Source organism: Bombus flavifrons, chromosome 15 (genome assembly GCF_040668555.2).
Source record: "Bombus flavifrons isolate JBK064 chromosome 15, iyBomFlav1_principal, whole genome shotgun sequence".
Lineage (NCBI taxonomy): Eukaryota > Metazoa > Arthropoda > Insecta > Hymenoptera > Apidae > Bombus > Bombus flavifrons.
This window is the reverse complement of record NC_138456.1, coordinates 7,700,228-7,714,118: the sequence shown is the minus strand read 5'-3', so window position 1 is coordinate 7,714,118 and position 13,891 is coordinate 7,700,228. Positions and strand designations below refer to the sequence as shown.

The 13,891-nt window shown below is 30.0% G+C and overlaps 5 protein-coding genes across 10 annotated transcripts; 2 read left to right on the top strand and 3 right to left on the bottom strand.

The window, feature by feature from the left end:
• Positions 1-22: 22 nt before the first annotated feature.
• On the bottom strand, positions 23-2,203 carry LOC138187877 (uncharacterized). Of its 2 annotated transcripts, XM_069129115.1 has the most exons (4): positions 1,754-2,203; positions 1,561-1,687; positions 1,373-1,502; positions 23-1,040 (listed from the first exon to the last, which is right to left on the bottom strand). In XM_069129115.1, exons 2-4 carry the CDS (start codon positions 1,657-1,659, stop codon positions 784-786), a joined length of 486 nt encoding a protein of 161 aa, XP_068985216.1. In that variant the 5' UTR covers positions 1,660-1,687; positions 1,754-2,203; the 3' UTR covers positions 23-783. The 2 variants fall into 2 exon arrangements, with proteins under 2 accessions (XP_068985216.1, XP_068985215.1); XM_069129114.1 differs by having other exon boundaries at positions 1,561-2,203.
• LOC138187770 (uncharacterized) lies at positions 1,928-2,886 on the top strand. The gene is made up of 4 exons (XM_069128904.1): positions 1,928-1,941; positions 2,009-2,150; positions 2,266-2,376; positions 2,447-2,886. The coding sequence occupies exons 1-4, from the start codon at positions 1,928-1,930 to the stop codon at positions 2,663-2,665; spliced, it is 486 nt and encodes a 161-aa protein (XP_068985005.1). The 3' UTR covers positions 2,666-2,886.
• Positions 2,867-6,496, bottom strand: Tsf2 (transferrin 2). The gene is made up of 9 exons (XM_069129108.1): positions 6,337-6,496; positions 5,729-6,141; positions 5,529-5,646; positions 5,289-5,468; positions 4,758-5,215; positions 4,519-4,683; positions 4,370-4,458; positions 3,944-4,284; positions 2,867-3,869 (listed from the first exon to the last, which is right to left on the bottom strand). Exons 1-9 carry the CDS (start codon positions 6,401-6,403, stop codon positions 3,229-3,231), a joined length of 2,472 nt encoding a protein of 823 aa, XP_068985209.1. The 5' UTR covers positions 6,404-6,496; the 3' UTR covers positions 2,867-3,228.
• Positions 6,497-6,807: 311 nt separating this feature from the next.
• Positions 6,808-8,871, top strand: beta4GalT7 (beta-1,4-galactosyltransferase 7). Its single transcript, XM_069129113.1, has 5 exons — positions 6,808-7,622; positions 7,683-7,897; positions 7,977-8,200; positions 8,282-8,428; positions 8,523-8,871. The coding sequence occupies exons 1-5, from the start codon at positions 7,520-7,522 to the stop codon at positions 8,812-8,814; spliced, it is 981 nt and encodes a 326-aa protein (XP_068985214.1). The 5' UTR covers positions 6,808-7,519; the 3' UTR covers positions 8,815-8,871.
• Positions 8,797-13,875, bottom strand: LOC138187869 (putative leucine-rich repeat-containing protein DDB_G0290503). Of its 5 annotated transcripts, none has more exons than XM_069129102.1 (2): positions 13,724-13,875; positions 8,797-12,539 (listed from the first exon to the last, which is right to left on the bottom strand). In XM_069129102.1, the coding sequence occupies exon 2, from the start codon at positions 12,508-12,510 to the stop codon at positions 9,694-9,696; it is 2,817 nt and encodes a 938-aa protein (XP_068985203.1). In that variant the 5' UTR covers positions 12,511-12,539; positions 13,724-13,875; the 3' UTR covers positions 8,797-9,693. The 5 variants fall into 5 exon arrangements, with proteins under 5 accessions (XP_068985203.1, XP_068985206.1, XP_068985207.1 ...); XM_069129105.1 differs by lacking the exon at positions 13,724-13,875 and adding an exon at positions 13,397-13,530; XM_069129106.1 differs by lacking the exon at positions 13,724-13,875 and adding an exon at positions 12,775-13,275.
• Positions 13,876-13,891: the final 16 nt, after the last annotated feature.

The window sequence follows — 13,891 nt, the reverse complement described above, 5'->3', positions numbered from 1 at the left end:
CAATTTATTTACGACTAACTATAGGCTCAGGTTGCGGAAGCTTTTTCGGTATAGCATTGAATTTCGCCCAGGCATTGAAACGCGCCCAATCAGCCGGTGTCGCCAGCCATCCTTTCAATCGTAATTTACGTTTAATTTTTCTAAAAGTCACAATGTTAGAAAGATTTTTATCTACTCGACACGCTGACAAAAAGATTACGCTTACTTCCCCTTCAGTCTCGACTTATCTAGTTTTCTTAATCTGCCAGCTGCTGCTCTAGGGGATCCGCTTCTTGCCGTTTCCTTCGTTTCCTTCGTAATTTGACCTTTCCTCGCAACCACGCTCCTTACGGGTTTTTTTAGTTTTACAGCCATTTTTTACAACTTTTCTGAACTAGTTTCTAATCTCTACATGAATGCTTCATAACATGGGATTAGATTCGAGAGAAGAATAAAAAATAAACTTCTTTATCAACGACACCTTTTGCGAATTTAGCTCATTATACAGGTTAAATGTTTCTTCAATTTACCAACGAAGAAGAGAATATTAAGATGGTTAACGGTGATACTTTTCGTTGTGCGTTACGATTTTGCGTTAAATTTCTCATTTTCGATATAGCTATTTCATTTATGCGACTTTATTGTATCCATGTTACGTGAACCGAGACTGCCAAGTTTTAAAAGAGATCAAGCCTTCGTTTGTTTTTCGCCGACGCAAATGTCCGTATTAAATAGAAATTAGTAAATATCGAGACATTTTATAGACGTTCTTTATTTTATATTACATCGTTTATGGATTATAAGTTATCTTTTTTCCTGAAACGCGGATTTCGCGTTGCATTTTTTCATCATTTGCAAGTAATTCTCGAAATCGTCGTATGGCTCGGTACGAATCATGTAATTTTTCGGTTTCGCGAGTTCATGCAATCGTTTTGAATATCCTTTATTCCTAGCCGCAGTAATACGAGCATAAGTATCCAGTAAAAATCTCTTCTTCCTCGATTCTTGCGCATCCTTCGATTGTTCGCTACTATTTATTAATTTATGATGTCCTTGTTTCACTAAGGAATATTTATTATACAATTGCATAATTCTATAGTAATAAATTTCGACATTTCTTTATGTACACCTAATACGTTCAAGATTCTTTCTAACTCGGGAACGAGAACTCTCCAAAAATCACACTCAGGCTTTAACAAACGACCGCGATTACAAGTGATAAAGGAGATTTAAACGAATAATTCGCGATAGCAAATAAAGAAAGACTTTAAACAGGCTAAAAATGCAAATTAGCAAAACAATACATTGAAGCACTTAGTTTAGGGGGTTCTTCAAACTGATGAGGGTTCGATAAAAAATGAAGGTAACGCTTGGAGGGTTCTCTTTAAACTACCTGTATTTATGGGAGAACTTTTAACGCTAAAGTTGGATATATTAGACACGTTTGTGCCTGGTTTTCGTTTAGGTTGGGCTAATTTGTTTAACGAATCCGTAATTTGATAAGATAATGCTCCACGTTTTACCTGTAATGTTAAGACGACTGAAATATTCTTCGTATATCTTTATGTTTGCGATACTTACATTGAAGGCATTGTAGTTACTGGTTTTATCGATTCTTTTTCTTGGTTTCGCTAGTTTTTCAAATCTTGGTACATTATCTTGATAAACATCCGTGTTCATATCGTTAATTTAATCGTAAAATTGTTATCTAACTCGAGACTCGGGAAGCTGTAATGTAAATCGTGAAAGCAACAGAAAATTTAGAAAAGTTTACCTTAGGGTTAAATGTTGATTGGTGACAGTGAAGCGATCATAAAATAAAGATGTTTGCAAACTTCAATTCTTTCTTGGTAATAGATCCAACAAACAATAACCGTGAACAAAATTTCAAGTTCCCCTGCAAAATCTGTCGATTGGCGAAATTAATACTCTAAATTTCCGTTCTACGATGTTGAAATTCGAGTAAATACAGCGTTTTCCCGTTTTCCTAGTTTCCTCATTTTCACTAATATAATTTTCCACATAATAGGCACGAAATAACGCCAAAATCTGTTATCAAAAACCATCGTAATAAACGAAGAACTTATTGGTGCGCTCCTAGAAGAGTAAAAAGTACAGTTATTGTAGGAAATTTCGACAATTCGTTGACACAGAAGAAAAATATAAAAAAAGTAAAATACTAATGAATACTTTCATATCGTCGTATTTTCGATAAGTTTTTTATTAATTTACGAATAACAAATACTCCGAGATAAACAACAAATAAAATGCTATATTTATTTGCAGAGGCATCATAAGAAAAAGCGAAAAACTATGAAAAGCCTAAGACGCATTGATATCTTAGCGCAGCCTAAATCTATAAAACATAAAGTAGAACATAAGAATCATTTTTCTACAGTAAATATTTATCTTTCTAGCTTGAAAATTTATTTCGTGGTATTAATATATAATTTTTTGATACATCTAGGTAAGCAAATCTGCTCAAAAGTATAAAATTCCAAAAAGGTCTATTTCATCGGATCAAAAAAGTACCATCTATCAACGTAAAACATTCAGAATAAAAAAGTTTAAAGGAACACGTGAGTTGCCAATGAACTCGACGTTGAAGGATTGTTCAACAATTATATTACCTAAGAAGCTAGGTGTCCGATTATTTGCTTTAGGTTTTTATTTATATTTTTACTAATATTATTTTTCTATCTTTTCACTATACTAACTAGTCTAAGATTAATTATTCATTTATTCATAATAGTAAAAAAGAAACTTAAAGAATTAGCAAATTCTAACAATACGTAAGAAAGGCTGATCGAAGACGAGAAGACTGCAAAGTCGCGCAATATATCAGTAAGAAAAATTTTAAATGAAATGAGAAAATAATTGACGTAACTATAATGTACTATAAAACAACTTTATTCAATGCGTACAAAAATATTAATGGACGGTATAAGGTACACGTACAGTTATACTGCAAATATAGTTAAATAGCAGTTAAATATCATTTTATACTTATCTAAAATGTCGAGAAATGGACGGATTATACAATAATCTTTAGTCGAGAATTATATGTTACGTTACCACATTCATTCGTTTAACTATAAATCGGTATGTAAAATACGAAAAATATGATTAATTTTGTGAACACATCTCATACAAAGATTAAAAAACTAGTAAATATAGCTAGATGTATTTTCTAAAAGTTTTTTTTATCGAATGTACATATATTCATCTGTTAAAAGAAATTTACTTTATTTACCTACTAAGTATGTAAGCAAATATAATCATAGCTATCGTAGCTATTATCGAATGCTTTATAGCGGATGCTCCGGCATTACAATCTACAATTCTTCTAGCTCTCATAAAGTCTGGGCCTAAATACGCACTAAACTCTCTTTTTTCTGGTGGTATTACTACCAACTGCTGTGTAGCGTCCTGGAAAATCAAATCGCTATAAGGCGGCTGACTGTAAAACATACTAAAACTAAATTCGTCCTGTTCTTTTCTGCCATAAAATTGTTGAGCGTAAATAAACAAGTTTATGTAAGCGTTTATTTGTGTCTCGTTATATCCATAATATCCACCACGTGTAACTATTGCATTCGCTGCCACTTTTCCTAAATTGCAATGTATGTAATCGGTTGTTGGTCGACGAGTGCCGTCTGGGCAAAGCAATTCAAAATCTTTAGTGAAAGTATTACGTGCCCACGTTTCTCGTCGTTTTCCGTCTGTATTTTCTGCGACTGTTGTGTGCTTCACAAAAGCTACATCTCCGCCCCCCTCGACTAAACATCTAAAGGCACCAGTATACCCATAATAATCTTCAGATGCATCTCTACGACAGTACTGGAAGCTGGCACCATGGCACAGATCACACATATTGTCATATGGCACTCCTACAATAAGTTAACATGCAACATATAATTTTGCACAGACCTGCGATCACTCATAGTTCAAGAATTGCAATTACCTGTATTGTATTCGGTACTAAGTGCGCCCGGAATGCAAGATTTACTAAAATATTCTGCAGCAGCGTGAACTGAATCACAACCATAACCCCTGATCCATGTATTTGAAATAAGATATGCTAACGGATACACCCAACCTGCCGCTGTATTGATTCCTGTATGACAAGTGTTCTTATTTTTTAGATAAGTCAAATCTGTGTTGTCATCCTCCTCTTTTGCCACTGCAACCACATAATATTCTGGCGTAGGTAAATTGTAAACTTCAGATATAAATGGAATCAAATCAAAGCGTAAACCAGCAGTATATACGTCACTGGTGTCTAATACTGCCACATCAGCAATTCTAAAAAAAAAGAGAATGAATTTTGTTTTACACTAAATTCTCCTATTTTATCTGCAAATTTTTTCAATATTACATATATACATACCCACTTTGTATAGCCTGCATGCAATGAATTTGACTGTAACCTTTGTGACAATTTAATTCTGGCTTCAACAATTGCGCCTTTAATGCTATCTAATATGAAAATAAACATTAATATTTTATTATATATAATTTATTTTTTTAAATCGTTACCTTCATTTTTATACATTTTTCCATTTCTGGATCAGACGTAATACATAGGGTCATTTTACTGACGGGACAACGTCGCATTTCTAATATTACATCAAGGAATCTACCTAAATAACCAGTGTACACTTGTTCTTTTTCACTTAATTCCATGAAATCTCGGGCTGTATCCTAAAATTATACAGTTTAAAATAAAATTATCTTAAAAAAGGTAATAATAATGTCAAAAAGAATATTGTATTTACAGAAAAAATCAAATTATGATGCATTCCATATTTAGGTGCAGATTCAAATAAATTGAAAGTCTCTATTGGTTGTATATTTGTTGATTCTGTGTTATCCCACGTATTCAAATCATTTCCATTATAGCTTCTTTCATTCCCGTTACGATTTTCAAAGTTATCTGTGCTATATTCGTTTGGATTAACATATTCAGTGTTGTTAAATCTATTATTAAAATCTGGCCGATTTTCGAAACGATTGTCATAAAATTCGGTCGAATTTTTTGCGTTATGTCTGCGTAGTACCTGAACTGCTGTCTCTAAAAATCGCTGATATAATCGACGGGTTTCGATTTTTGTAGCAGACGATGTAACTATAGCGCGTGATGGAACTACACCCCAATTACAATATTTGTATTCACTAATCGGTTTACGAGTACCATCTCGACAAAGTAATTCAAATTGCTCCTTCTTTACAGAATCTTAAAAAAATTGATATTATTTACTAATATTGTAATATAGTTTAATGGTAAAGCCCTTTAATTAAAAACATACTAAAGTCAAATGTTGTTGATGTCATCTCATCCACAGTTGTGTCTACTAAGAAAGCAATTTCTCCTGCTTCTACCAAACATCTAAATGCTCCCTCATATCCTGCATAAGGATCTGAAGTTGTACACCTTTCTCCAGGTATCTTTCCAATACACAATTTACATAATTGATCAGAGTTATCGCCTAAAATTTAAAATTGCTATAAAGAATATGGACATTAGGTAAAGTTATTATCAATCATACCTAATGGATTATATTTATCTATCAATGAATTTACAGCACAACTGGGCCCAAAATATTTGATGGTAGATTTAACATGATTATTACAATCTATAATTTCTAATCCACCTTCTTTCATAAGCTGTATAAAACAGAAAAATGACAGATTTTGGTTAATGCAGTATATATTACATAGAAATATAGTAAAAAGAAATAATATTTACTGTATAAATTGGAATAACCCAACCAGCAAGCATCCCAAGACCAGCAAAACAAGCCTTTTTACCCCTCAAATCACGTAAACTCTGGACATCTGGTAAAGATCCTTTTTTGATAACTGCTACCGCATATTGATAATTGACACCACTTTCATATATTTCCTGCATTAATGGGATTAAACTATGATAGCGTCCTGCCATGAAAATTTCACCAGCATCTAAAGTGGTTATATCTGCTTTTTCTTGATCCAACATAGCCATGCATCCTTCTTTATTAAATGCTTGTTTGCATTGCACAGAAATGTAACTACGCCCAAAAAATGTTATTTCGCGATCAACTGCTCTTGAAAATGCTTTGCACTTATCCTGTTCAGCATCAGATATTGTACACCATGTAACAGTATTGTTGAGGTTTTGTCCTGTGAACGGATTTAAACATTGTTATTAATGCTAATTATAATCGTAATCGATTTGTAAATATTTTTTGCAATTTGACATTTGTTATTTTTGAGGATAAACAACAATTAATAATTAGACAATAACAAACGGTTAGTCATTAAACAAAGTGAATATCGCGATACTAAACTATTAAAAAATAAAAGTATCTTTTATACCATATATAAAACGACAGGATAAACTGAAGAGTATTAAGATTAGATTTATGCAATTGTTTGGTAGCATTTTTATACTTTCTTCGTCTAAGCATTAATTGCTACGAAAGGCAACACCCATTACTTTAGTACTCTACAAACTTACTATACTATTACTATACTATGTGTATTATTCATTCACAGTGCTATAGGGTGTAGCGAACTGTAGTAAAATATCACTCATTCTCCAATTGTTAATTGAATATTCTAGTATTGATACAACATTTTCATTCGCTTTTCATACATTTATATTAATTTTAAAAGCTCACTAATGATTATATAACTAATACAATTAGTAAATAAGTTGAATATTGAAATTAATATCATTGCACATTTAGAAAATATAATTATAAAATTTACTTTATTTATCATAGAATTATGATACATAAAGTGATACTTTTGAATAATAAAGTAATCAGTTAAAAATATATAGATAATCTCTTATTTTTCAAAAAGATAATATAATTATCTTTTCTCATTTCAATTATCAAGTATTGTAACTACCGAATTAACTATCATAGCATTAAATAGTACAGGACAAATAATCTTGCAATCAGTAATGAGTACAATGTCAGTAGTACAATTTGTTCTTCGGTAATATGGTTAATTGTTTGTGTTATAGCATAAATGCTTTATGTATGCTCAATTGAGCAACGTTGAACATTGATGATGTCCAGATTAAATTTCTGTATGTGTCATAATTGTGAATACGATCAATTAGAAAATATGTACATTTGGTGCAAAAAACGTATTCTTCTCGGTCCATTGACCGATGAATCTTTGGAGAACAAAGATAAAAAGTTTTGAAGAAAGATCGACTTTGTTTAAACAATCTATGAAAAATTATGTGAGAGCAACAAAATTTTGCTCGTAATTGCCTAATTTTTGTGCGTGATATCAAGGATACCTCACGTTTAACAAATCAACGCAGCTGTAATTTTTAACTATGCAAGCTGCAATGCGATTTGTATTAATTTTAATCACGATCTACTGTAAATAGGGAAAAGGACAAAAAGTATCAATGCTTTATAAACTTTCTTGGAATAAGAAAATGTTACCATATTAATAAGTCTTTGTAAGACTGTTCAATGATTAATTTATGTATTTTTAAACTAAAGATACTTTACTTAAATACTTATTATTCGGCATGGAAGTTGTTTGGAAGAATATAAAATTTAAATATATATTTGCCTGTATTTTAATTACATTTATTATTTCATGCCTGATAAGTATTGCACCTATAAGTATTGGTAAGTCTTTTATATATTTAATATAACAATGAATTACAAAGTGTTTAAATAAAATTTTAGATGAATGCAAGTGTGAAATAGCTACACAATCAAGTCAATACAGTAATAATAAATGGCAGAGTAATGATAATAAAATTTACAAAAAAACCTTACATCGTTTAGCTATACTTGTGCCATTTCGAGATCGCTTTGAAGAATTACTGATATTTGCTCCACATATGAAAAAATTTTTAGATAAACAAAATATAAATTATCACATATTTGTACTTAATCAGGTACATTCTGATTAATTTAATTATTAATAAACTAAAACATGTTATTTAAATGTAATAATAATATCATGTATCTTTATAGGTTGATAGATTTAGATTTAATCGGGCCTCTCTTATAAATGTAGGCTTTCTTGAAATTAACAAAGAGTTTGATTATATAGCTATACATGATGTAGACTTGTTGCCTATAAATGATGAATTATTATATTCTTTCCCTAATAAGAGCCCATACCATATATCTTCCCCAGAGTTACATCCTAGATACCATTATACAACTTTTGTTGGTGGAATATTACTTATTAAAAGGTTCTTGTTATAATAGTTATTATTGTATAAAATACTTATAAATTCATGTAAATTAAATTAACAAGAAAAATATTTCTGCAGAGAACATTTTATACAAGTGAATGGAATGTCTAATAAATATTGGGGATGGGGTCTTGAAGATGACGAATTTTATGTTAGATTGAAAGAAGCTGGATTAAGTGTTATAAGACCACAAAATATATCTACTGGAACACACAACACATTCAAGTAAGGCATTCCGTAACAGATTTATATATACACTAAATATTAATATAAATAAATGTTCATAAATTAGTGATTGTTTTACATTTATTTATTGTAGGCATATACATGACAGAAACCATAGGAAGCGAGATATGATAAAATGTTATAATCAACGGGAGGTTACTAGAAAACGAGATCGTCAAACTGGCTTAAATAACGTTTCTTATAAAATATTAGGTATGATTACAATGACTATTGAAGATACTCCATTAACAGTCCTTAATATTTCTCTAATGTGTGATAAAATGATTACACCTTGGTGCGAATGTGATAAAATACTTGGATCCAAGGATGGAAAATCAAAGGAGAAAAAGAAAGTTAATAATAACAAGTCTGCCACTGGATTGTAATTATTCTAATAAAAATTGTGTTAAAAGAAAAAAGAATATATATACACATATATATAATCAAGTGTATTTACTATTGTTATATTGTCTTCTACTTTATATTATTCAAATGAGGCAAATACAGGGTGATCACTTTCCTAGTTATTACAGTTACATGACATTATCGTCGCGGCACGCGATATTGCCTATGAATTAACCAGCCAGAGAATCACCCTATATAATTTCTCAAAATTTATAATCATATTTTTAATATACTACTTATATATTACCTATGTCATACGTATATAAATATCTATAATTAGATAGCATAAAATTTGAATATGCAGAAGTATTATTATACTATTATCTTTCTTACATCTTGTGTAAAAGATTTTAATTACTATTTAATTACTCTGCCCCTTCTCTTTTTCAAATAACATAATTGAATTCATATACTTTTAACATTTTATTGATGCACAAATATTGAAGTATTATTGCTAATAATAAATTTAGAAGAACATCAGAAACAAATTTGTAGCAGATCTGTTTTCCTTATTTTACTACTAAAATATAAATCTTGTCAATAAGAAGCATGAAGTATCGTATAACTTTAAGATATATCGATAGACCATTATGCAGAAAATTATTTATAAGCAATGATTTAATACTGCAATCAATCACTTAAAATGGTCTTTTATATTACACATATAATAATATTTGTACATATATATTTACATTTGAAGTAAGAACACTGGATTATACTATACAATAAATATAATTCTTAAGAGCACAATGGTACATATAGTACAATGACAAAAGAGATTTTACCTAAGTATTTATGATTTTAATATTACAGTTCTTAAGATGTAAAAAGAAAAATATAATTAAAATACAAAATTATGGCTACATAACTGCATTTAATTGCAGAATAAAATGTTCTCTCAATTCATTTGTACTAAAATCATCACCATCATTATTTTCATCAAAAATGTCTTGCACAGTTCCTGTCACAGTTTCTGCACTTTCATATTCAGTTGCTTTGCCAACTGAAGCTACATGTTCTGCATCCTTTTCATCTATTTCAGATTCATTATTTGTATCATGAGCTTTTTCTGCTTTAATACTTATCTTCGTAGAATTTTGTGCCTCGTCCATATCACTTCTGTTAAGATCTGTAAAATCTTCAGTAAGAAGTTCTTCCGTTAAAGCTGGTAATGGTGGTAATGGAAACCCATAAGAAAGCAGCTTATCATATTCATTTTTCCCATAAAGTTCCCAAATCTCTGTTGCCATGGATAAAACCTTTTCTGAAAATTCTTGTTTAGAGCTGTCTAGTAACATTTCATTAAATTTGCACATTTTTTCATCCAAAAGCTTTCTTCTTCTCATAACAGTTTGCATACTTAACATTTTCCTTTTGTAAGTGTTCGTGTTTTTTTCTGCTCTTTCAAGATATTTAGATGCTTTTTCCAACTTCCAGTTAAGTTCCTTTATTTGATTATCCTTTTGTTTAATTTGCCCTTCAAGCTTTCTTTTTTGCTGAGATGCCAATGTTACAGTTTTCGTTAATTTTTTATTCATTTCTTCAAAATAGTTTACTCTGTTTGATAAGTCTTTTATCAATCTTCGTTTGGATTCTAAATTCTTTTTATTAAGTATTGTAGATTGTATGTTACTTGATCTTGTATTAATTCTAGATGTTTCCACTTCTTTGACTTGCATTTCATGTCCTGTGGTTTTTATACTGTTTTCAAATTCTTTATAAATAATTAACTGGTCAGTTAACTTTGCAATTACATCCTCTTGAATTTGTATTCTTTCTAACAGATCTTCATAATCTGAGGAAACACAACTAGGATTATTTTCCAAGGAAGTTTGAACACCTTGTGTACAATTTTGTGATAGTGAATTAGTCCTTATCCTTTCTTCGTCATCAGAACATGTATGTTTGAAACAAGAAGGATAGTATGTTTTAGAACTATGAGTTGAATTGAAACTTGTAAACTCTCTGTCTTCATAAGGAAATTGATTCATTAGTGAAGTTTCTTTACTTAAAGGTACATACTCATTCTTTATTAGTGGATTATTAAAATTTCCATAAATAATACCTTTAAGATCTTTTGGTGTTTCTACTGTTATAACAGATGTAATGAGTGAATCACTTTCCTCAATTTTGGAAGCAGTACTGAATTCTTTAGATATTTGTGTTCCTGTTGTGTTAAATGATAACTCTTCAATAATTTCAGTCACATCATCAGGGTCACCAGTTACTTTGATAACAAATTTATCAGTTTCCATTTCTGCATCATTTTTATTAATATCATTTGTTTGCTGAGAAAACAAAGGTAATTCATCTTTTATTTCTATTTCAGATGAGTCACTATTACTTGAAGAATTAATATCTTGATCTGAATTGCTTCTAAATGACCTCTTTATTGATCTCATTATTTCTTCTCTAGTTCTTCTCTTACGCTTCATAGCCGCTCTTATATTTGGTATAACATGAACTTCATCTTTAGTAAAATTTTCTTCTATGTCTTCATTGAAAACCTTCTTTTCATCTTTAATATAAATCATTTCATCATGTTCCAATGCACTATTTTTCACTTTATTCATTTTTGATACAGTTTGCGATACAGATGTTTTCTCATCCCCACTTTCAGTACCAAATATTATTTCAACATTTTCTTCTTTGTCTGTAAGCATATGTCCGACTTCGTTTTTTATCGATAAATGATTTTTATTAACAGGCGAAGCAACTTTATAGTCATTAGTAGTAAATTCAACTTTATGATCAGCAGTAGTAAATTCAACTTTATGGTTATCAGTAGTAAATTCAACTGTATGGTCATCAGTAGTAAATTCAACTTTTGTGTCCATTTTTTCTTCAATTTCACCTTCCTTTTGACTCTTAACCATCAACTTTTTCTCAATCTCATTTTTATAATTTTCATCTTCAGTAGATCCACCATCACAAATTTGTTTTAACTTCTCTTCAATTTCGTCATAACTATCTTCAAGTGTGTTATGATCCATAACCTCTAATTTAATTTCTTCCTTTATAGTGGTATTTGATAGTTGTGTAGTTTCTGAATTGTTCATAAATAAGGATAATTTAATTTCCTTTCTATTATTGTTTGGTTGAACTTCAAGACTGTATTGCTCCACTAAACTATTAATATTAGTGAGGTTATCATCAGCAATCATCACAATATTTTGCCTTTGATGATTAACCTTAATGTTTTCTTCTCTCTTATCTTCTGTATATTTATGGGTATGTTTAAGATAATCTCTAGTAGTTTGTTGTATAGATAGTTCCTCAATCTCCTGAAAATCCAAATCTTTTTCTTCTAAATATTCAATAGATGAATACTCTGTATCATTTTCTGTATATTCTATGTTATATTCACCTTGCAGTAAGTTTTCACCGTTTTTATTAAATATCTTAATTCTTTTTTTAGGTGATTTTCTAGTAGATGTCACAGTAAATATAGAAGGAATTGCGTTCTTCTTCAGTCTAATTCTTCCACTTTGTGTTATAGACCATTCTTGAGGTTCAAAGTGTACGTGACAAAGAAATGAGTTATTTGATGGTTCCCAATCAGCTCTAGCAACACGCTCTTGCCAAATTTTTCTATACTTTGGATCACGTGGAAAACATTTCATAATATAACCTTTCTCACTACGATTGTTGCAGCCAACTGCTGCACAGCCTGGCATATTTAGACATCCAGAACTTGTTAAGGTTTCTGCAAATTATAGATAATAAATTCATAATACTAAGATGAACAACTCAATTTTATAAATCTAACCTAACTAACAATATATTTCCATATGTAACAAGTTAATCAAAATTAATAGTTATTTTCATATACAATACGTATATCAGTTGATTTAAAAATTTAATACGTTTAATTATACATAGCATAATTTAAACAAATATTGAATACAGAAATAATGCATAATGTAGATGCGAAATCATACTTTTTACTTTTCTAAGAATAAATTTAACCAAAAGATATTTAAAAGCACTTCTTCACATGATGCAAACCTTTGTTCTTGAGTTGTAACTACTGATCGAAAGGGTTGACTCGGTCGTATACAAAACATTCTAAAACTTAGGCTATTCAAACGGTGTATTACGTTTTACAGACGCGGATAAATTTAAAAGCTTCTTATATAAATTGTTAGATTGTTATAACTTAAAGGAAGGCAGATATTTCTTGAATACTATAAATCTTCTGCCGGTAATGTATGGTGTAAAAAAAACCGAAACCCGTCCACCTCACCCATTAACTCTATTCAAGGTCTATTATAACACGTTACAACTTGTAAATTTACTATGTTATTTACTAATTTCGTGTGATCAATATTGACGCAAATATACAAAAAAAAATATACAAAGTTAAACAACCAGACAATGGTAAACTTGTGTTGAGATGTATTTCTCGCTACGCAATGGAAATGTCTGGACGTAATATGGCTACCTCGAAAATCGAATAATAAATAGGTTAATTGTTAACTCACGTTATTGAATAAAATTAAATATATATTTCTATCAATACCAATGTAGTCTTTGTACATTATTTAATCTTATTATACCTGCCTTTTGAATTCTATTTTCAAGTCATTATATGTCATCTTTATTGACGGTACACAAAAAAATAAAAGATTTATAACAACCTGCACATTATATGAATTACCAACTATACTGCATTTTGAAAAATTGATCACTCTAATTATGTATGAACACTTATTTTTATATTCATCACATGGTGCACTACATCGTCTACATCCACCGTTTCATATTGTTTTATATTACATCATTTAAATAAATTCCACGTGGAATATTTTCTTATTTTGTTTTGTATTGATATAGTTTAAATAAATTGTTATCAAGTTCTCAAGTAAAAATAAAGAAGATTATACATACATTGCATTCATTTTATCCTTTATTGTGGAACGATAGATAGGGTTAGTATCTGAACAGCGGTTCTTTCACTTAAGCTTAAGAGTAACGGCAAATACGCATTAAACGTCTATTTCACCAATTTTCTTATGCCTCGTTCTTTTGTATAATTGAAGTGAGCAATTGCTTTTA